Source organism: Palaemon carinicauda, chromosome 2 (assembly GCF_036898095.1).
Source record: "Palaemon carinicauda isolate YSFRI2023 chromosome 2, ASM3689809v2, whole genome shotgun sequence".
NCBI classification, from domain to species: Eukaryota; Metazoa; Arthropoda; class Malacostraca; order Decapoda; family Palaemonidae; genus Palaemon; species Palaemon carinicauda.
Window position 1 is genome coordinate 147,406,753 of NC_090726.1, and position 25,000 is coordinate 147,431,752.

A 25,000-nucleotide genomic window follows, 5' to 3' on the forward strand; every position below is an offset into this window, starting at 1 on the left:
CGTATCATGCGGTAATGATTGTATAGAGGCTACCAAGGGCTCATGACATAGTTTCTCGCTCTGTCTGTGCTTCTGTATTTCGTGTTTCTTGTAAGATAATGCGCCATTCAGAGATTAGTCTGCCCTTCCAAATTTTATTTTATCAATTTGACATTACGTAGATTACCGCATTATTTGGACAATCCAAATTATTTTTCAAATATAAGTAAATGTTTAATTGCGGAATTTTGTAAGGCCTTGTGATACAAAGTTTTTTGTGGTTAGCTAATTCGGGAGTTTGTTTTACTCAATATTCCTTAAATCCAACAAATTTCCTTTCCTTACTGGGTTATTTTTCCCTGTTGGTGCCCTTGGGCTTAGAGCATCTTGCTATTCCACTATGGTTGTAGCTTGGCTAGTAATAATAATAATAATAATGATAATCGTCAGCGATTGTCCTACATTCCGTCCTTGTATAGTAAAAACAGGAGTTCTAATGCCGTAGAGTTTTGACACGTGTCTCATATATATTTTTTTTCTTTTATTCTATACCAAAGCACGAGAAAGAATGACTAACCCACAATGGCTTACCTAGCATTATACTTTTCTTTTAGTAAATTGAAAAGACTTTTTGTACTTGATTTCATTACTTAATTACTACATCTTGTTGTATATAATGGACTTGCCATATACAGTAGATCACTGCAAAAGCATTTACATAAAATGATTCTTGGGAAACAAATTCGTTTTGCTACCTGTGAAAATATACTTTTTAACATTTATGATATGATATAGGGAGTTTTATATAACTCATTTTGCTTTTACTCCATGTGATAGAAAATATATGCGGAATCTTCTTATTTAAGCCACGTTGCGTGCTGGCTTTTCCTTCTATCATTTGATTGTTGAGTTGAGTTACAAGCTCATAAAGGTGTTCTCTTTCTGTTATTTGGATATGGCATGAGGACATTTTGAGTTTGTTATGCATGCATTGATTGGTATGTGCTCTGTATATATTTGCACACATTATTAGATCTAGCAAAAATACGGGAATTATTCTAAACTCAGATATCTAATATTATTTTAGAATAAAAGACTGATTTGGGGGATGAAGCTGAACAAGATGAACAGTGGTCCATGTATCCAGATTTATAATATGCATATTTGTGCTTGTTTATTTGTATGTATTCAAAGTTATTGTGATGGAGTAAATAACTTTTGCAGTTGTGACCAGTTAACGTTACTTTAAAAAAAATACTTTTATGGAGATCACACACACACACACACACACACACACACACACACACACACACACACACACACACACACACACACTATCAACTAAATACCCATTTATTCAGAAGTATGGCTACTCTTGGTAACGTATTTATGTATTTACATGGCATATATAAGTATATAAAAGAAGTTGATCTGTGAGTATAACATGGTGTACTGAGTAGTACAACCTTCATTAACGCACGTGGTCGTTGTCTCGGTGACTTTCATGTCAGGTATTATTCTTTTTCATCATGGAACTTGAACATCCGCTGGATTCCTTCTGATGCAAGCGAGATTCTTTTAGATATTATTTTACCACTAGACTATCGATTCAATACTAAAAGTAATGGAAACTTTCGTGGATTATAATGCCATTGATCATGGGAGGAGGTTGGGTTTTAGCGGAGGTTGTTGCGTCTTGTCGGCATTGAGCGAAACAATACGTATGTTTTCGTCGGAAGAAGATTTGACAGGGAGCGAAGTAGCAGGTACCAGGTGAGCAGGGTTGGTGTCTGTGCGTGCCAGTGATGGACAGTTAGCGGTGGTGTTCGGCGTTCGTGAGCTCTGTCTCTGTCTGATTCCACCCGTCAGTTGTGTGTGTGTGTGTGTGATACCCAAGTGAGAATTAGGGGCAATGGATGTTACAGTGTTTTAATGGGACTCTGTGCTTAGTGAATACTGATGCATGTGTTGGGAAACTTTTCTTATCGTGTGTCTTGAAAGATTTGTTGTGGGATTAAAGTTATGTGTTTGTTAAAAACTATCTTTTGGAAACAATTGTATTTATTTATGGTCAAAAATGCTTTTGTGATGCATATATAGGTATATATATATATATATATATATATATATATACTGTATATATATATATATATATATATATATATATATATATATATATATATATATATATGTATGTATATAATATCTGTGATCATCGCTCTTAATCAAGCCCCTTATTTATTTTTGTAAATAATATTGTGACTGTTCATTCAGTGCTAAACTTATTTGTGTCATCGTGAGTCGAGTGATGCTACCTAACAAAGTGTCAAACAATACACGTAGTGCCTGTGTAGGGCGTATAGCTCCTCCGCTTGTGTATATGGCAGATTCTATTAACTTCATATCACAAAATCAGCCCGGCTAGCTCAGTGGTCAGAGCGTGAGACTTGTCCTCTCTGTGTCGTGGGTTCGATCCCCACGCTGGGCTCAACACTCCTTCCCCTCCCTAGTGTGTCCGTAGTGCTGATACCTACTAATTCATGTTGGGAAAATGTATTATTTTTCATAAATATTGTGTATCGTGTATGCTTTGGCCAGAGCTTCTGTAGTTTGATTTAGATTGGGATTATTCAAGTGTAGGGGAGAATTTGTATCGTGTAAAAAAAAGTTTTTGATCCATAATGCAACGTGTATCTTTATTTATTCTTCTAATATTTAGTTTTACTGTTTTTGTTTTGGTTTGCTTTATAGATTTATGTTATTGTACATTACATGTCATATTTTTTATAATTGTGATTATAATATTTGTAAAGTTGAAATACTATTTAAAGTAACGAATTTTGTCCATGGTTGAGAATATCCAGAGGACCATTGCAAACACTGATCCCATCCAATTGACCTTTGCTCTTGAAAAAAAGGGGGACAACAATAGCATAATTGCCATGATCGCTTTCAAGTGCACGGAGGACATAACCATCCATGTTTGATGTGAAATTGATTGTTAAAATTTGCTGTGGAGTATTAGCTCATTGTTCTGGGATTTCCAAATTCCGATCACTATTACAAACTCATCTAGATATCAAGTAGAGCTTTGGAAATTGAAGTTTTCCTCCTATCTTACGATACACCAATCATATCTATTTTAGTTAGGTTTATAGAACCAGCTTTTAGTGCTCTTTTGCTTCGTAGAATTTGTCTTATATTTGGTTCTTGAATATTAAAAATTAGAAAAAATTTCATATTTTGTTTTAAATTTATGTAGAGTTTGAATTGGATTTCATGTTCTAGTAATTTTCCTTAAATTTGATTCCCGTGCAGTCTATTTCTGACCGCTTTTAACTTTTGTATTTTTCTCCATATTTAAATATCCACTTAAGTTTTATAAATCTTTATTTATTATTCATATTAATATATCTCACGTCAGTGCATAATGCATCTTTAATATATTCAGGGAATTAATGTTTATGGAATAAGTTAATACCAGCCCGTATTTATTAGTTCATTTTATGAATAAAATGCGTTTATAAACTTGTATATATTACTGTAAATTTGGTTGAAAATTAACCAGGCTATATAATATTTTTGCGTTATGTTTATCAAGCAGTATAATTCATATTCACTATTTGTATACCACCCTTTCTGTTTTGGATACAATCTAAGGTTTTGTAATATTCTCAGAGATTTGCATTACGATATCATGCAACATTTTTTTTTATTATTATTCTTTAATCTTTTCGGTAAGTTTTTGAGATATTCTAATTTGTATCCCTGTCTTTTTGTGCGTTTGATAAACAAAGAATTGGATATGGGATGGTTTGTTTTGCTGCTTGATTTAGTCCCAGGTTTGTGTTGTTAATATTAATATTTTTGTAAAACTTTGATAAAATGTTCAGTGTTGACATACTTCTCTTCTGGGAAATGTTTGATGTTTGTACCATGTTTAAAATAGATAGCTTTTCTCTATTCGCTGGATTCCAGGTAATCGAGTTTTTACTACGTTCTAATTTGGATACGGTATTTTTTTTCATCTTGTAATGCTGGGTTTTATTTAGTAATTTGTGGTGAAATAAACACCGACTCATTTGGTTATTTTGAGGCAACTGGATTTATTTGTTGTAATTGGACGTTAATTTTTAAATGGAATTTTTATTACGGTGCTTTCTCCTTTTGTATGTTTTTGTATTTTTGTGTACACAACGAGTGAGGAATTAAATCCTAACCCTGTTTTCTCCTCTCCCATTTTAAATGCTGTATTTTTTATAGATTTCATAGATATCGTATTGGGATTTGTTCAGATATACAATTACTTCATCTGTTGTGATCAGAATGAAAACAAATTAAAGAGAGTGTTTGTGGAGACGCGAGTGCTGTTTTGGGAAACATGTATCGTATCCGCACTGATAACTTAGTGTGTGATGGACTGGAGACTGGATAATATTTAGATTATGGTGAATGATGCAGCTCCCCATTTGTGAAGATTTTGAGTGAATGCCACCCACTTTTGAGTATGTTGTCTATTCCATGCCACTGATGGCATTAGTTCTGCAAACTATGCGCGAATAAATGTGTCACCGATTTTTAATAAACTCTCGTTACCCTTGTCTGCTTGACTTTTTCGATTATATCAGGTTAAATCTCACCAATGTGTAAATAGCTTCACCACTGACATTTATATTACTGCCCTCTATGTCTAATAAATTATGCTTCCGATGACTTATTAATTCTGTGACCAATGTCTGACTATGTTGGCGACACCATGGGTTGGGGCGCATCTCGGGTGATGCACCCTGTGTCACTCATGTCGTCCAGAGATACTGCCAATACCACTTGGCAGTTCGGTCCTGAAACTCCTCGCTTGCCTACTCGACCTTTCAAGAGACCCACTAGAAGTGCCACTATCACATGTCGTGCCGTTAGCGGCACCATACGAAGGAGATTTTCTACTGTAGCCCCGGCCACCTGGGGCACGTTAGACCCTCTGACGCATGGTTTGGATGATAGTCAGAGAGTAGAACCTCCGCTCGTGACAGTTCACGTTAGGAACAACAGCTGCGCTGCCTCAGGGTCGGAAGCCTTCTTCAACTTGATGCAGCATGGCGGGCGAAGGGGCACGGCTCTGTCTCGATCGTCGTCTTGCGTTTCAGCTCTCAGCCGGGGATCCTACATGATCCATGGCCTGTCACCGTCCACGCCCCCTATTATCCCCGCTACTCACTGCCGGAAGGTATCGAGGAGTGTGAGCATGGCGCCCAGCACTCGAAGAGTAAGGCGAAGCTACAGCGTGGCACCAGCTGATACTTATTCTTCTTCCGGCGGCGTACCCGTCGGACGGGTCATGGGGCGCCGTGCCCAGCGGCAACAGCAGCCAGTCTTAGTGCCATGTTTTGGTGACCAGCCGGTGCACCAAAACCAGCTGGTCCAGAACCAGCTTCACCAGAACCCATTCTTTATCCAGCACCAACCGGAGACTCTCAAACAGACTGTTGGGTCCCTGGAACGGGGACTAGACGAAGAGTTTACCAATGATAACGGATGTATCATGCCAAGGTTGTATGCCCCAATGGTGCCACCGCCTTTGCCACCTTCTTTACCTCCACTCCCTGCGAGGAATCATCCGAGGTGGCGGCCAAGAGAGCCTCCCAGAAACTGCTGTGGGTGCTTGTGTCAGAACCCTTGTAGCGTGGGCATTCTCATTGCTCGGTTTTACAAGGCAATGTTGAAGGTCGCCTGTTCTTGTAAGTATTATTAGTATGTATATTACTCATGATATATAGAATTATAGTTTACTTGTTTTGCAGTATGCGAAGAATATATTTCCTTATTTGTAAAGCAAAAAGTATTACCTTCTAAGGAAAAGGAAAATTATTATCGTCCCTCCTAGTTTTATAAGAAACTTTATTCGACTCACCCTCGTTAATACCTTTGGCCTTCAAATGCTAAGTGATGATGATTGTATCACTAAGACCAATTAATTTCCATTCTTAATTGAATTTATATTTTTGCAAGATGGTATTTTCTTTTATTTGTATCACTCAGGATTCCTAATATTTATGTTTAGAGCCATTTCGAGCGTTTAAAGTGTTTATTACTGAATATTACTTTAAATCAGCCCAGTGTAAACGAGCGGCCGACCAATTTGCTAAAGAAGCACTATGGTTATGCGGTTGTGGTTTACTTTTAACAAACTTGAGAACAAGTGGAAGGTGTTGTCGAAAGGAGAAATGCAACGCGTATATGCATGTTTCTATGGTTTTATTGCAGTACTTTTTTTCAAAATAGTGAATTTTAGATTTTTCATATGTATATCATTTAAATTTTTGAAGATATGTAGGGAAAGAGAGAGGAATGAACAGGCTGCATATCCGAGATTTAAGGTTGATTAACCTAAAGCCTTTTTCTTGCAGTTGAGGAAAGGAATAAAAAATTCTTTCGTAAGTTGAAACTTTGACGTCACTATTTCAGTTTGAAAATCCTATAATAAAGATTAAGGTATATGATTTAACTTTCCATATGGTTTTTTGCTGTATTTTAAATTGCAACATACATTTCATGTTTTTTTAATCGACATAACAATAAATGATAAAATCTTATTAAGATAAATGTTTGAAAATGCACAGATTTATAACCATTAAGGACATATTGAGGATATCTGTCTTGGTGTTATTAAAAATAAATTCCTATCGATACCAATCATAACAATGTGTCGTTTTGTAAGATATGCCTAAAATGAAATTGAAACCTTAAAATTTCTTTTCTATGAGGTAACATTATCTAATGAAGATACCTGCAAATGCACAATTGAGTTTAGAAACAATAAAGATATAAACTTCAGGTTTTTAAGGATTTATACCATGACATCGAAAGAAACAACCCCGTAGCGACGATTTTCACTACCGAGGACAGTCAGGTGTCTTATTTGAACGCAAATCCTAATATTACATAGCGATAAGAAATCCTCTTTTTATATTAAGCTATTGTTCTTTGGCCTTGGCCATGGCCTCCGACCCTTTACCATCACGTGCTATTTGTTTCCTAACTTGCTTGATAATTATTTTGATTCGTCCCACGAAAATTAATGGGGGCTAATTGGTGAAATATTCTTTGGGGTTATTTTTTTGCTTTAGTTTTTGATTGGTGGTTTATTTGCCGTAGCACTTTTGTTAACCTTTTAGAAGTACATTATTTTATCCCATTTATTTTTAATTGAAGTAGTATTAGATAAATTATATTCGTTTGTATTTTGGGAAATCACTAAATAAAAGTCATATTATTATGGTAAGTCTTTATATCTGTTTTTGCTAACGAAAGTTTAATCCATTTAGTTAAACTACTTAATGAAATTAATAATTTTGGCTTATGTTTTATGAATAAATACTTTTTTCATTACTTTCGAATTTTTGTATTTAAGAATATTTTTTTCTTGCCCTGCTAATTATATTATATATTTTTCATATTGATTGTTATATATATTTACATATTGATTGTTATTATATTGATTGTTATATATATTTACATATTGATTGTTATTATATTGATTGTTATATATATTTACATATTGATTGTTATTATATTGATTGTTGTATATATTTACATATTGATTGTTATTTATGAAAAGCTCACTGGTACTCTATGGTAATAATTGGTTAATGTGAATTATGAAAGCTATTTTTGTCTATGGGAAATTGAAGAGCGAAAAAAATGTAAGTTTTTTCCCGTTAAAATCTATTTTTATCTTTTATTAATTGAAGAGAGGAAATGCAAGTTATTTTCCCGGGGTAAATAAGTGAAACGGTTCTCTATGAGCCATTGGGAAAGCTTGAAAAGTTCTACCCATTGTTAGTCCTGTTTGACAACGAAGTCTGTCAATTATGAAAAGAAAGCTTCATTCTTTTGGATTTCATGTGGATGGTATAGTACTAGGGAGAGACATCAAGGTCGAACGCATTAGTCTTGCCCCAATCATGCAGTTTGTATGAGAGTTATTGTTTTTATATATATCATTATTGTGTATTTTCGTGTGAAAACTTCATAATTTTACCTCTTCATTTACCTAACTCTATTATGAATGGCGTCAAGGTCATAGCCATGGACGTCGTTATTTGAAGGATTAAGCAGCCATATAATTAGGAAGACTTAACGGCTAAGTTTCGGTCGCACTTATTCCCCTTATGCAGTATAATAAAGAGCAAGTGTCTGGATATAACCATATATATATATATATATATATATATATATATATTTTTTTTTTTTTTTTCTTATCACGCTGAGTGCCCTTGCCAAACGTACGACTACTCTGTCTTTCCCCGTCCCTTAGACAGGGAGAGATTGATTAGTAGTATTACCCTGATGAGAGGGGGGTACCCCAAGAGGTACATTCGAACCCATGATCTCCCACAAATAGCCGAAACTGCCGTGTTGTCGTTAGGAATGGGGTAGGGTGGTAAGGGTTGAATCTGTATATGCATGTCTATTTAAATATTTAGACGTCATTTTTGACGTATCGGGTTCACTAATTATGATATAATGTATGTCGTTTAATCATTCATGTAAGACCTTCGAGATATTCAATGAGCCTGGCTCGATGTGAGGTCTTGCAGAAGACTGGTCTTGAATAATTAAATTTGTTAAAAGGAGAAAAGTCCATTGGGCATTTGTAAACCGTAATGCGTGCACTCCGCATACGCACGAATACTGAGGATATATTTATTTTCTCTTTTACTTTTAATGCAAAGACAACCGTTGCTTTTTGGTGTTTTTGAAGAGTATTGCTTGTTGATTTTTGTTTTCATCATTTTCTTATTTTACCAGTCTTCCAAACTCCAGTTCTACATTCAAATAGACCTGTACACGTGTCCGTGAACAATAAAATCCTTTTTAATGTGAGACATAAGGATTATTCATGTCTGGTTCCAATGATTGGCATTTGTTAGAATTGATTTATTTATGAATTCAGTTTCGTCATCAAGAGAGAGTCCCAGTATCAAGAAGAAAGCTGCTCTTTCTTTACTTTCTAAAATTCGTACATTCTCCGACGCAGATGTGTAATTAAAAAGCTCCTAATATTTAAGACTTTTCCACCCTTGTATTTATTGCCTCATACATTTATAATGTATATACTTCATATTGAGGCCGCTCTGGTGTGCGTGCAAGATAGAGGATAGGTAGTGACTCAGTTTATTGTAGGCTCTAAGCACTGTTAATGAATCTTCTACTTGAACATATAGTGGCTATGGCTGTGGAATCTCTATACACAAGAAATTTATGTGGCATATACAGTATATATATATATATATATATGTGCGTGTGTGTATATATATAATATATCTGTATATATATAAATATATATATATATATATATGTGTGTGTGTGTGTTTAAAGTATGTACACTATATACATTATTATGAAAGAGAAAGATTTTTAAAGAAGAGATAGCTTTTGAGAGTTTTTATTTTTAAACCTCTCAATAAAAGGAAAGGATTTTCAGTAAATCGAAATTGCCGTCTCTGTTATGTATATATCTTAAACGACCAAAAGTTCTGAAAGATACCGTGAAAACGAGTTATTACCTTACTTTGATCATTACACCGAATGGTTTTATGTCCAAAGTTTGCAATGCTAAGTCTTGGCCACATAAATCCCGAGCTGGATGTGACTGCATGCAAACCCTCAGGAGCAGAGCAGCCGCCGAAATATCAACACAAAACTTTCAAGCGAAGAGCCCTGGAACATCCATATAGCTTTTGGGCGGAGATCAGTTTGATCTAACGTTTGCCTACGCCAGCGAGAGGCATCTTATGCATCAGCAGCTATTTGTTGAATCACTGTGAATCATTGCATTATAGACACTGTGTCATTTTTATTATTGGGATTATCATTGCTCCATCGCTTTCATGTTTGATTTTTCTCTGAGCTCTCTGTTTTGGCGTGACTCGTGGTATTCCCAGTCGAGAGAATGCTCCTTTTTATGCAGCTTTTGTTGGGAGTTTTAATCTTGCATCAACCACGAATATTCTTGCAAAATGTAAATTTATTATGTGCATATATATATATATATATATATACACAGTATATATTATGTCTATGTGTGGCATATAAGTAATATTATGATGTGTGAATTTTATATGTATATACTATATATATATATATATATATATCAACTTCTTTTTGCTATATCAGTCTATGATTCTATTGTACAAATACTAAACAAAACAGCGTACAGCGTCAATACTAACTTTTTCCCGACATCCGACAGGGATGAGAAATGTGGTTCCCATAGTTCCCTGAAGAAGGTAATCTGTTATTAATAAGACACAGACAATAACGAAAGTGTTCACAACCCTTTACTATACATTACTCTTTTTTTTTGGATACACAATGATTGTATCCCAAACACTGGCTCTTCCAAGGTATTTTGTTCCAAGTTGCACCGCTTATAACCACTTTAGGCCTTACGTAGATAGATAGATAGATAGATAGATTTTTATAGACAACAAATTCTACATTAAAAAAATTACAATAAATATGATTACATATTAACATTAATCTATAATACAATCGGGATATTTACATTATTTTATATACAATGTAGTCCATGAAATTACAGGATTTATAATAGTTCCACAGCATATATATCAATTAAAATCATTAAACATATTTCCTATAAATCACTTTAACATAAAATTAAAAGTTGATATTAAACCAAAGAAAATATATCTATGGGTAACAGTTCAAGATTAAGTGGGCAATTTTCACAGTGGTGTGTACATCTTTGGCAAAGATCTGATTAAATGAATTTATATTATAATTAGTTCGTATACTATGGGAAATAGTACATGACCGTTCCTATATATATATATATATATATATATATGTATATATATAACATAACCGTTGCTCACTTCAAGAAATAAGCCAATATGGCATTTGGAAGCATTTTATCTCGCTAGAGGGGAATTAACTTCCAATAATTACATTATTTCTTCGTATTTTAAAATCTCTACGAATTTGTACAAATGAGAACTAGGTATTATCGTACTATTGTAGCTGTTAGTTTTAACTTACGGTCTGTCTTTTTTCATTGGCAATTTTACAAGATTAAAGAAAAAACCGTATATGCGAATATTTACCTTTACTCCGCTTGTCATTTTTGTGTCGATTGCATAACATTACCCTTCCTACATTCTCTAATTATCAAGGGAGGATGACTATGTCTTTCAGTATCCAAAGGCCTGATCTCAAATTTTGTCCAGGGTTTCGCTCATAAAATTGACAAAGTTCCAGGTGATGTTTGTATAGCGAATACCTCAGATTAATAAAATGCAAAAGGTTTCATGTTTATAGATGCCTCTTATGGATAAATATGACTCCGTATAGAAATAGTTAAAAAAGAGAAAAGTAAAGAAAAAAGAACCACCAGATTGCTAATTTTCAAAGAATGTGTTATATATAAGGATATAATCTTGGCTCTTCCATATCAATTAGATCAAATACTAGAACCACGCATTTGATAATGTAGAGATGAGGAAGATAATCCTAAAAAACAAACAAAGCTGAATAAGAATTTCAATTGTTACACACACACATATATATGTGTATATATATATATATATATATATAGAGAGAGAGAGAGAGAGAGAGAGAGAGAGAGAGAGAGAGTATAAAGTTGTCCTTGGATTGAATTAAAAACACTGCCCCAATTAGAATATAGCGTTTACTTCTTTCCAATTTACAGGACGATCAAGATCCGTCAAATATACTAATAAAGCATACCAGTTCTTACAGAACGTAGGTGCTGTTGGATTTGCATCTAGTGATTTTCCATGTTGTACGTTGTTCTTTTTGTCAGACTTTTCGAAGAAGTATATATATATATATATATATACTGTATATATATATATATATATACTGTATATATATATATATATATACTGTATATATATATATATATATATAGCCTATATTCTTATACATTAATTGGGTGATTTTTTTTATTACCGGCCAAATTTAAAATGTTTGATTTGTTCATGAAACGAATGAATGACAATGGAGTTCCAGAGAAAGTGTAGTGTGTAGAATCGCGAAGATTGGGGAAAAAATTTGAAAGACCTCTTTTTTATGGCGCTACTCTTAATTGTGATTTCTATCAACGCAAAATTAATGACTGGGAAGGGAAAGACCAAGAACGAATTCTTAAAGAGACGGAGAGGAATATGGTGACGGTGAAGGGATATAGAAAAAGTGCAAGGAGAAAGGAATTACTCCGGACAAAAGAAAAATAATATAGCAGTAACTTCCACATTCATCCTCGTGGTTTGGCATGATCAGATATTATTATATTCAGCTTTTTATTAAGTGGAAAGAAAAAAATATATGTAAATTAACGCCTATGTTCGCCATCGTGAGAGTGGGTCTTACATGTTGCAGACACCGTTTGTCATGTTGCATTGGCAAAGAATGCCCGTCGTGAAGTCAGTATTCCGCGGGATTTACGACACTGTTTGTATTACAGTATAAGAATCGATCCTGAAGCTTTCAGTAAGTTGGATTGTTGTAATATATTGTAATGATAGGTTATTGCACTTGACCTTTCTTTCAAATCCGGGGTTTCGTTGGGTTAGAAGATGTAGTATTTGCGAATCATATTTATAATTAGTTGGTGTATATGCGTGCACGAGAGAGAGAGAGAGAGAGAGAGAGAGAGAGAGAGAGAGTGTGTGTGTGTACGGCTAGTAAGAGGGAGAGTCTACTGTCGGTAAGTTATGTTGAGAAAACAATCTCGAATCCGTTTATTTTTATCTTTTGTAATTAAAGTTTTCACAAATATGTAGAATGTAGAGTTCTAGATTTAGTCAATTAAATGGACGAGAAAATAAGTAGGCTCGTATTTTCATAATAGTGGTACACCACTGTGATAAGTCTAACATTTATTCCCGCATATATAAAAGAAAATTTAATTTTATGTTAATCCAAGCAATTTTCGCCTGGCGGGTATTAGACGAAATAGGAGTGATTATACATTCCCCACATAATTGCTCAATTATTTTTATTACTACCGTTTAATGATTACAGTTATTAATGCTTGTAGTTTAGACAGACATAAGTGGCCTTCTTGTTTGGTCACTGTTATAATGTGGATGTTGAGAGTATTGACAAACAGTTGTTCCCCACCATGAAATTAACTCGTGGTCAGCGTTGACGATTATGCTTGTCTTTGACGAATACAATTTCTCTAGGTTCATGGTCTCTCTGTAACACCGTCCGGCCAAGGAAAGGTGTTAATCTAATGGGATGTGATATGAGATATGATCATCATAATGTTCCAAATGCTTTCTTGACTACTAAATTTGTGGTTTGTCTGTCATAAGTTTTTCATATGGCGTTATTATTTTTCTAATTCTCATATTTCTGGCATTGTAGTTATTTAAATTTTTATTGAGATATTACATTTTCACCTTTGTTCCCATATGCTTTAGCTGAATCTAGTTTTCACCATAATAATTACGTTTTTTGAGAGAGAGAGAGAGAGAGAGAGAGAGAGAGAGAGAGAGAGAGAGAGAATGTTTATTCCATGACACTAGTCTTCAGATATTATTTGTTAGTCATGATATAACGTTACTTGTGTAAACTGCTGTTGTTCTTCTAATTTTGTTCATATAAAAGAAAGTAAGAAATGTATTTCTTAAGTGTCTGAATATCTAGGCACAATGACTTTTATGATGCGGAGAACGACGTTTGTTCCTGTATCCGTGTCAAAGGAAACAGAAAATACAAGAGTGCACGTGTTAACCTGTTTTTGATTGGCCATAAATCGGCGACGAACAAATGGAAGAGTGTATTTTTGTGTTTTTATCATATGACTCTTTTGCCCTGCATGTTCAACTTAACTGTTTCTTATTCATTTTGAAAACTCATGTAAAATAATATTCCTCGTACGGTCTTTGCTAATTTTCCTCACCCAGTTTTCGCCTAGGGTCTCTTGCGGAAATTTTCTAACATTATGACTGCCCTCACGTGATTTTGGTCTACTATTTTGAGTACTGCTTAGTTGTTACTCCTGCATTCCGGAAGTAATTGGCCGTGCAGTTGCTATTGCAACCTAAACCACTTTTTATATATTGCAAGGGGTTCAAAAGGTTTGACTGAATGCTTCATTTTGAGACACGAAGGTTGGAGGTTGTACAAGTTTTGGGAAACTGGAATTTGGAAGAAATTCCATTGATAGAACAACAGTCAACGAACCGAAATATCTGTAAGCATTACTGATCCAAAGTGAATGGAGAATTTTTTGGATTATCGGATGGCGTGTATTGATATGAGGTCTTGTTCCTGGAAAGGATTTTGTAATTGGGATTGATAGTATTTTTATGGGCTGTAAGGGAGTAATTGCAAGAACACCTTGTGTAAAAGATTGATATTCGTGGCATGTGTTCCTTCTTTCAGAGTGCCTAACTCATTGATGGTGTTATGGCCGTTTGATACGAGATCAATCAGATATGAAATAATTCATGCGGGGAAAACAATTCTTGAATTAGGTTGTTCATGATGGAAATGATGGTAGATGTTTTAGCAAAAGACGAATTTCTGTTCTAGTATGTTGGCACTAGTATGCATGCTATACATGCCCATGTGAATACAGCAATCCCACCATGAAGAACTTGATGACAAACCACAAGGCTGAACAATTTGGCGCTGCGCCTCATATATATATATATATATATGTGTGTGTGTGTGTGTGTATATATATATATATATATAGAGAGAGAGAGAGAGAGAGAGAGAGAGAGAGAGAGAGAGAAAGTTGAAAATTCGCGTTTTAAAATGTTCATATATTGTGTTAGACATTTTCAGCACATTTTTTTAATCATCACGTGTTTGGTTTTGTAAATGTAACCTTGTGTTTTATTACTCCCGCATCAATTCATTTAATCATGTTGCGCAACTTTTACGATTCATTACGGTCTGAAAGAAAAACAGTCGCCCCATTATAACAATCAATGTTTGTTCTGTCGCCAAGGAAAGGGAGAATTCGTAATGAGGAATCGTTAATTGCTACTCTGTTTATTCAGGGAGTAGCCACCTCCCTTCCTGCACGTAATATAAAGACACGATAGATATTGGATGACATTAGGATTGAGTAAAAGTAGCTTGGTTTTCTCAATCCCACATCACATGAGTCTGTTCCCTAGTCTATGTAATTAGTTAACAAAGGTGCAAAATTCTAGAATAATCTCTGAACGGTTCCTGTCATGATTTCTTACTTGATATCAAGAAATTGGTTTGCAATAAATGGCAACAGCAATGGGATAGCCTAGATGGGAATAAAATGCGAGAGGTAACAAATGACATATCTCCTTGGAGGTATAATATGATGCCCCGAAAATGGGAGACGTCTCTTTGTCGTCTCCGTATTGGTCACACTCGGTTGACACACGAGTTTCTGCTGAAGGGCCAACACCAACCGTATTGTGACGACTGTTTAGTACCTCTAACAGTAAGGCCTTTGTTGACCGAATGCCCCAATTATAACAACTTAAGGAATAGATATTTGTTTGAGGGTCGAGGTGAGGGTGGCAGGTTCATCCTTGCCAAGATTCTTGGAAATGATGTGTCCTACCATGCAAGTGGCATTTTTAGATTTATTTCAGAAGCAGGTCTTCTGAAAAATATTTAACTTTTATGACATTCAACTTTTATGATTTTAATTGAATACTCTTTTATTTTTTATTTTATTTTATTTTTGTATACATAAATTAAATGTTACCGGCGTCAATGACCTCAGTTGTCAGGATGCCTGAAAACTTTAAATCAATCAATCAATCTCTGAACGGTTAAACAAAACTTCTTTGAAAAGTAGCTTTGTCTAAAAACCAAAAGAATTAATACTCAAGCCCATTCTCGCCCATCAGCATGTATAGTGTTTGTGCATAGATATATATATATATATATATATATGTATATATATATATATATATATATACATATATATATATGTATATATATATATACATATATATATGTATATATATATACATACATATATATATATATATATATATAAAAGTGTATATAGGTGATAAAAAATGCTATGGATTAGAATTTAGACCAAATCAATACTTTAGAGATTACTTGTAAACCACTGCTATGGTGCAATATTTGAATATTGCCTTTGGATGACGGTTTACATTGGCAAACAAAAGAACATAACATTTATTCTACTTTCCACCGTTGATTTATTTGTTATATCCAAATACATAACAGTAGAAAGCTTTAAATGTCGGCCGATTATATTTTATGATGTGATTCTTTTTACTAAAGAAGATATATCGTTTTACAAGTGGTCATATTTGTAGTGAAAGTATTGTTTGTGTGTACGGGGATTTTATATGAAGTTGTTAATTATCTTTTGGCGAGGAGTTGGGCATTGCACCTTTCATTTTATGGAAAATAGGTTTTTAATTATTATTATTATTATTATTATCATTATTATTATTATTGTTGTTGTTGTTGTTGTTGTTGTTATTATTATCATTATTATTATTATTAGTAGTAGTAGTAGTAGTAGTAAAAGTGTTGATCATGAGGCCCTTGTTTTCAAACTGAAACAGTTGGGAGTGGGTGGGTTGTTTCTTAGCATTATTATTAATTTTTTAAGTAATAGATCTCAAAGAGTTGTTGTTGATGGGCACCATAGTGATTATAGGAACGTGATATCCGGTGTTCCACAGGGTAGTGTTCTTGGCCCATTACTTTTCATACTATATACACATGACATGTGGTTTGGCCTAGAAAACAAACTTGTTGCATATGCTGATGATGCTACTCTCTTTGCATCAATTCCATCCCCTGAATGTAGATCTGGGGTTGGTGAATCCCTTAATAGAGATTTAGCTAGAATTAGTGCATGGTGCAAATTATGGGGTATGAAGTTGAATCCTAACAAAACTCAAAGTATGATTGTAAGTAGATCAAGGACGGTGGCTCCTCAACATCCGGATCTCAGTATTGATAATGTTTCTTTAAATATGTATGACTCTTTCAAAATTTTAGGTGTGATTCTCGACAGTAAATTTACTTTTGAGAAACATATAAGGTCTCTGTCTTCTTCAATTGCACAAAAAATAGGCTTATTGAGAAAGTCTTTCAAGATTTTCGGTGATCAATCTATTCTGAAGAAGTGTTTTAATTCTTTCATTCTACCTTGTTTTGAGTATTGTTCTCCTGTTTGGTCTTCAGCTGCTGATTCTCATCTTAATTTGTTGGACAGAAACTTACGGTCTATTAAATTTCTTATTCCTGATCTAGATATTAATCTCTGGCACCGTCGTTTAATTAGTTCATTATGCATGTTGCATAAGATTTTTCATAACTCTGACCATCCTTTACATTCAGATCTCCCTGGACAATTCTATCCTGTTCGTAATACTAGGCAGGCAGTTAATTCTAATAGCCAGGCCTTCTCCATCACGAGGCTCAATACTACGCAGTACTCCAGAAGTTTTATTCCAGCTGTTACCAAGTTGTGGAATGATCTTCCTAATCGGGTGGTTGAATCAGTAGAACTTCAAAAGTTCAAAGTTGGAGCAAATGCTTTTTTGTTGACCAGGCGGACATGAGTCTTTTTATAGTTTATTTATGACATATTTGTTTTTGATGCTGTTAATAGTTTATATATGACATGTCTGTTTTGACGTTGTTACTGTTTTTAGAATGCTTTATTGTTAATTTGTTCTCTTCATTTATTTATTTCCTTATTTCCTTTCCTCACTGGGCTATTTTTCCCTGTTGGAGCCCCTGGGCTTATAGCATCTTGCTTTTCCAACTAGGGTTGTAGCTTGGATAGTAATAATAATAATAATAATAGTAGTAGTAGTAGTAGTAGGATAAATAACAGTAGTAATATTAATAATCAATAGCTAGGGTTCAGTCTAATAAATGTCGATCATAAAGGCCATTACTGACGCCATACGTCACAGTAGAGCATATTATCCACACGGAGCGACGTCATAAATTTTAATGAATGTAAATTGGAGTTCAATCTGTTTCTTGTCTGCTTAAAAACAGATTTCTCGAATACTAATATAATTTACAACTTGGCAACATAAGAAATTTGATAACAATGAATACCTTGTTTGTAGTTTAAGTGTGCCACTGTCAAGGTAAAACTTTGTCATAAATGACTATATAAATAACGGATAAGTCAACCCTTGTTGTACTGTGGTTATTTTTTTTCAAGGTTACAGCTAACTACATTAAGTGTTATATGAATTTAAACCATCGTTGTTTAAAATATGGTTGTTTGGCTATTATGTTTACAATATGCCTCCAGTAAACATTTTATGTTGTTATGGTCACCAGAATGACCTTCTGAGAGTCAGTAATATATTTGCCGACTTCTAGCAATTCATATCAGCTAAGTCGTGACTTACATTTGTATATTACATACTACTAGTCAAGTTATGATCGACGATTTCTTTACAGTAAATGCGACGGGAGACCTGTGTTTTATCGTGACACAGAGCTCGCCCTGAAGTGTGCTTTATCAATAAATATACTATGTCACGCTCAAAGAAATAAATACGAGGTCACGAAGGTATACTTTTTCATTTTCATCTTTAAACCTCCCGGCCGACTCACACACACATAAAGCAAGCCAGGATCAATAGTTTTAGAATTAAATAAAGCTTGAAATAGCTTTTCTGCAACCGTGATTCCAGATGATCTTGGCCTGGGTGGTATTGGCCATTCGGTACACAATACACCCATGTACGCTAGTCCAATTTTGTGTTGCCCTAATTTGGTGTACTGTGATTGTTGTTATAGTTGTTATTTATGATTGGAATTTGTGTTAATGCTGGTTAATTTTGTATTTTGATACAGTGCTGCTATGGTATACATTTAATTCAATAGTAAATGTATTATTGTACCTATTTTTGCTGTTTTATTCCTATCTGACTAATTAAAACAGGAATGTTATGAGAATCATTCGAATTACGTCAACTTACTATTCAGGGTTCTTTACTGATGATGCTTACCCAGTTACCCAATTGAATTTTTATACTATAATTTTCTTTTAGAAGTTTTTATGCATGGGTCTTTGTTTGTCTCCAAAACATTATTTATCTAAGTGTTGTAACCTATGGAGCAATGGCCAAGGACAGCGCCATTCAATGTCGTATTTCACAGTGATATTCAAATTTTAACCTCATTTATGGCACGAAGAATCTTATTCCAATGTTGTTGTTATAACTTTTCCAAAAGTATTTAATGGGAATCCAAAGTCTTCCGATAACAAGTTTCAGAATTTTAAAGGAGTATTGTATTTCAAATTTAACAGGAATTGTGCTAGGTTTTAAAGTTTTTTTTTTTCTTCTTTTTTTTGCTCGCATATTGCATGTTTCGTTTTTCCGTGGTAACAGCAGTTTCCTTGATCTTTTAAATTTTCTATCAATTACAATACAAATTTTGCCTTATTACTGAGAGAGAGAGAGAGAGAGAGAGAGAGAGAGAGAGAGAGAATCTAAGTGATTTTTGGCTTTCGGTTTTATTGTAAACCCTATATCGTGTTTTAATACTATTATAGAGCTCTCTCTCTCTCTCTCTCTCTCTCTCTCTCTCTCTCTCTCTCTCTCTTATCTTGTGTACGTCATGTGTAAATCCCAACTTGGGATTTATGTCAGCGTGTTCCCCAAAGTCAAACAGTGCTTTGAGCCATTCATGATAGGAACAGCTTGAGGAAAGCGCCCAGTCATTCCTGGCTTCCGGGGAAATTCCTCCCAAACCTGGTCCCGAAGTACACACATTCAAGCGCTCCGTCCACCCTGCGGGGATGCTGGAATTAACATGAATATTGATAACGATTTGCGAATGCCGAGTGCACACGTTCGCGTCATGTTGAAGAGTCATCAAGGTCTTTGGCTGCACTGAACGACCCGCGTTGACGACTACTCGTGCTTCTCAGTGGAATCAACATGGCGCATTTACATGTTTTATTGGTTTTTAATGAGTTCCTCTATAATTGTTGGTAATGGTAACGATAATTATAGGAGCAGCAATCCAAGAATAAAATAATAGTTTTTTGTCGTGAACTACTTTAAATGGGTATTTTTAATAATGGTAATGATAACAATGTTTTGATTCGTTTAATTTTTGTGTAAAAAATTAAAAATGGTTTACCCATAATGAACTTCGTTTTTATGCTTACCTTCTTCCAGGCCAGGATCAGCAATTTTTTACCCCCAAACTCTATATTAAAAGGCATAATAAAGGTAATTTGGTTCTAGTTTCATTTTTTGAGGATAGGAAGAATGGAAGTTGGGTAGGGTGTTTATGTAACATCATTGACTTGGGACTTGCTTTGTTGACTTCCTCTTTAACATTACTGTAATTTTTACGGTAAGGGTACCGTAATGAAAGTAATAATAAAAGAGCTGGTACTAGATTGAATTAATCTCCTCCAGAGAGTGCCCATTATAAGGTTCCAGGTAGGAAGTAGTTTCTCTCTCTCTCTCTCTCTCTCTCTCTCTCTCTGCCCCATCCCGGGGTTTCTTAGAATGCAGAAGAAACGTCTTGTCGGTAATGAGCTCAGGCACGTTTCTCTTCTTTACCGGGCATACCTTGTAGCCGGAGACCTCTTTGATGTCAATATGTTAATAGTTACATTGATTCATTGCCTTTCATTGATACCAGCACTACTATTACTAGTACTAAAACAACAACAGATTCAAGGGTTATTTTGACATTTAATTAATGCTGTTTTTCTAATATATATTTATATATATATATGTATATATATATATATATATGTATATATGTATATATATATATATATATATACAGTATATATATGTATGTATGTATGTGTGTATTATGTTAATTTTTTGACCATAGTTGTATGGACAGGTTCATATTTAAACCCAACATCTCTCCTTTAGTTTTGTACTCGGTATATTTTTTTTTTTCATAGGAACGAATTTTATTCTTTAGTTGATGGTGCTGCACACAGGCCAAACCAAATCATGCATGTATTAGACAGATGTATCTTAGTAACCGAGAGACATCTGATACTGTTACAGTACATCCCACAGCTGCCACCAGCGTGTTACTGGCTTCTCGCCAATCAGTCATAGGTGAGCATCCCATTCATCACTTGCTGATGAGAGTTTGCCAGTGTGTCGAACTTTATCTCTTTAGATTGGTTGGATGACGATAGTTCAATGGCCGTTTGCAAATGAACGGATTGGTTTGGGGACAGGTTTTGTGTTTTTTTTTGTTTGTTAGTTTTGTTCGATGAGAAATTAATAAGAAATATTGCCATTAGTGGAGTTACACCATAGTCCAGCAAATTACAGAAAAAAATAGATAAACAAAAATGAAAAAGAAGCTGAATTTAGTAGTCGGCTTTGGTGTTCATTCGGAATTCTTTGCTTTTGTGTTGGTTTTGGTCATTAGTTGCTTGCTTGTGGAGCGAGAGAGAGAGAGAGAGAGAGAGAGAGAGAGAGAGTCATGGGGATAGGTGAAAGTTTAACCTCATTTGTGATGTGTCGTTTACGGAATGAACAAGTGGTCAACATACATTCAAAGGCTTTTATAATTACTTTTCTTCTAATTTGTATTTCAAAATCTTTAAATTAATTTATTGATAAAAAATATTCTCGGTAATTTAAATGATATTCGATGTCAGTCTTCTGGACCGATATTTATTACATGTAACTATAAAACACTTTGCTCTCATGACTAGAAATTCCGTGCAAAAGTCTCTCTCTCTCTCTCTCTCTCTCTCTCTCTCTCTCTCGTAACATTTTATGTAAATGTGAATTTAACTTTTGGGATTTGTGTTTCGTGGGAAACAGCACAAACTAGACTGAAGCACTCGTAGAGTGCAAACCTCCGCCTTGACCTTTGACTTCCAAAAATTAATCATTTCCAGCTCTTTACATAACAGTTTAAAATCGCAGCAAGTTTCATTAAGATTAAAATTGTGGCTGTTACTGTATGGTTGATGACCAGAATTTGTCCTTGACCTTGGACTCGACCATAATATGTATTAATTGGCGTGAATTTTCATACAAGTTTGAAGTCTGTGACAACGATGGCCAAACTTATGGCTGATTACGTGAATGGGATATTTTGCTTGATCGTGACCTTGACCTTTCAAAATGTAATAATTTCCAGCTTTTTACATAAGCGTTAATCCCTGCAAGTTTCATTACTCTAAGATTCAAATTGTGCCCAGGAAGCTGTTCACAAACAAACACACATACAAGGGGTAAAACATAACCTCCTTCCAACTTCGTTGGCGGAGGTGATAACAATACTTTTGTGATAGAGTGCATGTACTATAAAATGAAATTGCTATTAAAGCTTAGTACTGTTTGCAAAGAGAGATGTTCAGAAATAAGGAAAGAAGGAAAACAAGAAAACCCGATGGAAAGGTCAAAGCTGGACTACAGATGAAACCTAGTCACGAAAATACATATCGTACGCGGACTCATACTCACACATACATACATACAAACATACATTTATATGTATATGACTACTTGTCACTAAAATACGTCGTATTCATACACAGTATATATATATATATATATATATGTGTGTGTGTGTGTGTGTGTGTGAGAGGTAATTTTGGATATGACGTATTTTTCTTGAAAAAAAAATGCTCGATATTAGCTGTAAAATAGTGATTTTTTGCATAGTATATCGTAGAACAGATATGATACAGCCACACTTTGCGGAAGCGTAGAAGCAGAACCCCCTCTTTAAAATGGGTTGTCGCGCGCATCGTTCCCAGAGGCACCGCCTAGTTTGGATCTGCGATTCTGAGAGGAAGAATAACGATGCGCTTTCCTTGTGTAAAGATGGGTGTTTGCGAAGGACGATGAACTCTCCTCCTTCCTAATCAAGGCTGAAAGGTTTCTACGACCTGCTTATGCTGTATTTATATCCCGGTCATCTGTGTTATACGCTAAAGTTTATATTAGCGAAAGGCATCCGCTGGTACTTTCCTCGTCTTTTTTATTTTTGTCTCATGATATGATTCCGGGTTTTAGACTTTAGGTTTCTGCAACGAAGAGCTTTCTTTCCAATTAATTCCAGGAAGTATTAAAGCGCATTCCAAGACGTAGGTTCTACTGCAATTAAGATACTGATTGCTTAATATTATTTTGTTTAGTTAATGCAAGGCTATAATTAAAAGGTTATTATACTATTTGAATAGGACGGCTACATTTTGCGCTCAAGAATCAGTTTTCGTAACTATTCAGGTACTTTGATTTCATTTATTTATGTGGTTATCCTAATTATTATTATTATTATTATTATTATTATTATTATTATTATTATTAGCTAAGCTACAACCCTAGTTGGAAAAGCAGAATGCTATAAGCTCAGAGGCTCCAACAGGGAAAATAGCCCAGTGAGGAAAGGAAAAAAGGGAAATAGAATATTTTAAGAAGAGTAACAAGAAAGTAAATATCTCCTATATAAACTTTAAAAACTTTAACAAAACAAGAGGAAGAGAAATAAGATAGAATAGTGTGCTCGAGTGTACCTTCAAGAAAGAGAACTCTAACCCAAGACAGTGGAAGACCATGGTACAGAGGCTATGGCACTGCCGAAGACTAGAGAACAAAGGTTTGATTTTGGAGTGTCTCTCTCTTAGAAGAGCTGCTTACCATAGCTAAAGAGTCTCTTCTACCCTTACCAAGAGGAAAGTGGCCACTGAACAATTAGTACAGTAACCCCTTGAGTGAAGAAGAATTGTTTGGTAATCTGTGTTATCAGGTGTACGAGGCAGAGGAGAATATGTAAAGAATAGGCCAGACTATTCAGTGTGGATGTGTGTAGGCAAAGGGAAAGGGAATCGTAACCAGAGAGAAGGATCCATTGTAGTACCATCTGGCCAGTCAAAAGACCCCATAACTCTCTAGCGGTAGTATCTCAATGGGTGGCTGGTGCCCTGGCCAACCTACTACCGTAATGCTATGTTAATTGTTAAGTCATTTTTTTTATTCACTAATGTTTATGTCATCAAAGATCGAATTCCAAATTGTTTGACTCTAGTTACATTTATTTAATTTCAGAATATTCGAGGTTACAATGGGAATGATCCCTGTCTCATGGTTTTCAATAATTATTAAACGATTCTATTGTAATTATATGGACCTTTGCCTTCTAAAGAACTACGAAAACTTATTATACAACAATGTCAATCAATCAGTTAGATCATCGGGAATTGAAATTATGACTTTTAAACTCCGTATTTGTTAGTTTTATAAGTTGAATATATTTTATCACAAATAGCTTTTCTTCCACAGCCAGTGTGTGTAATTTTCTCCATCTAATCTTTCATGATCCGTAAAGTCTTCATGTTTAAAGAGGTGGGTCTCACTTCCTCCTAGGTTCAACCCAACTTTTTCTTCCTTCCTTAGTATTTTTCTTTATAATTGTGAAGCCTGGGTTTGACTAACTTGTCTGCCTATGGAAATTGAATTGGTTGATTGTTAGAAATATGGACATATAATTCTGCTTACGGTTAAACAACTAGATCATAGCATCCAGCCATTCGTTGACTAGAGATGGAAATGGAGCATAGCATTTTACTCTCTATTCTAATCACGTTATAATGTCTGTAGTGCACTGTCATGCGTGTAGTTTTTGGATTGGAAATATCATTATATATATATATATATATGTGTGTGTATATATATATATATATATATGTGTGTGTATATATATATATATACATATATATACATTTATATATATATATATATATATATGTATGTATAAATCAAACACCTTACAAATAGATATGATTTGATCTCGATCTTTGAATTTGAATGGTTCCTTGTATAAATACATACATATGTACTTATACATAAACTACATCCAGTAGTCCTGTCTTATAAAAGAATACAATTTTACATGCACTCTGCTTTTGCACATGCAAAATATGATTGAGATCATCCGGTTACGTCATCTGGATGACAGCCAGTGTAAGAAGCCCGTGTGATTCTCG

General features: G+C 34.5%; 2 protein-coding genes and 1 non-coding gene across 6 annotated transcripts in view; all 3 read left to right on the forward strand.

Annotated features, from left to right (window-relative positions):
* The window catches only part of Btk (tyrosine-protein kinase Btk29A), a 739,841-nt gene that overhangs the window by 212,405 nt on the left and 502,436 nt on the right, over positions 1-25,000 (forward strand). The window lies entirely within an intron of this gene.
* On the forward strand, positions 1,787-5,728 carry LOC137614574 (uncharacterized). The gene is made up of 2 exons (XM_068344305.1): positions 1,787-1,875; positions 4,243-5,728. Exon 2 carries the CDS (start codon positions 4,712-4,714, stop codon positions 5,726-5,728), a length of 1,017 nt encoding a protein of 338 aa, XP_068200406.1. The 5' UTR covers positions 1,787-1,875; positions 4,243-4,711.
* Positions 2,395-2,467, forward strand: TRNAT-UGU (transfer RNA threonine (anticodon UGU)). Its single transcript has one exon. It is a non-coding gene; the product is annotated as a tRNA-Thr (tRNA).

Bases quoted from the DNA above. Each gene is read 5' to 3' on its own strand.
- LOC137614574 (XM_068344305.1), top strand. From the start codon at position 4,712: ATGTCTGACTATGTTGGCGACACCATGGGTTGGGGCGCATCTCGGGTG.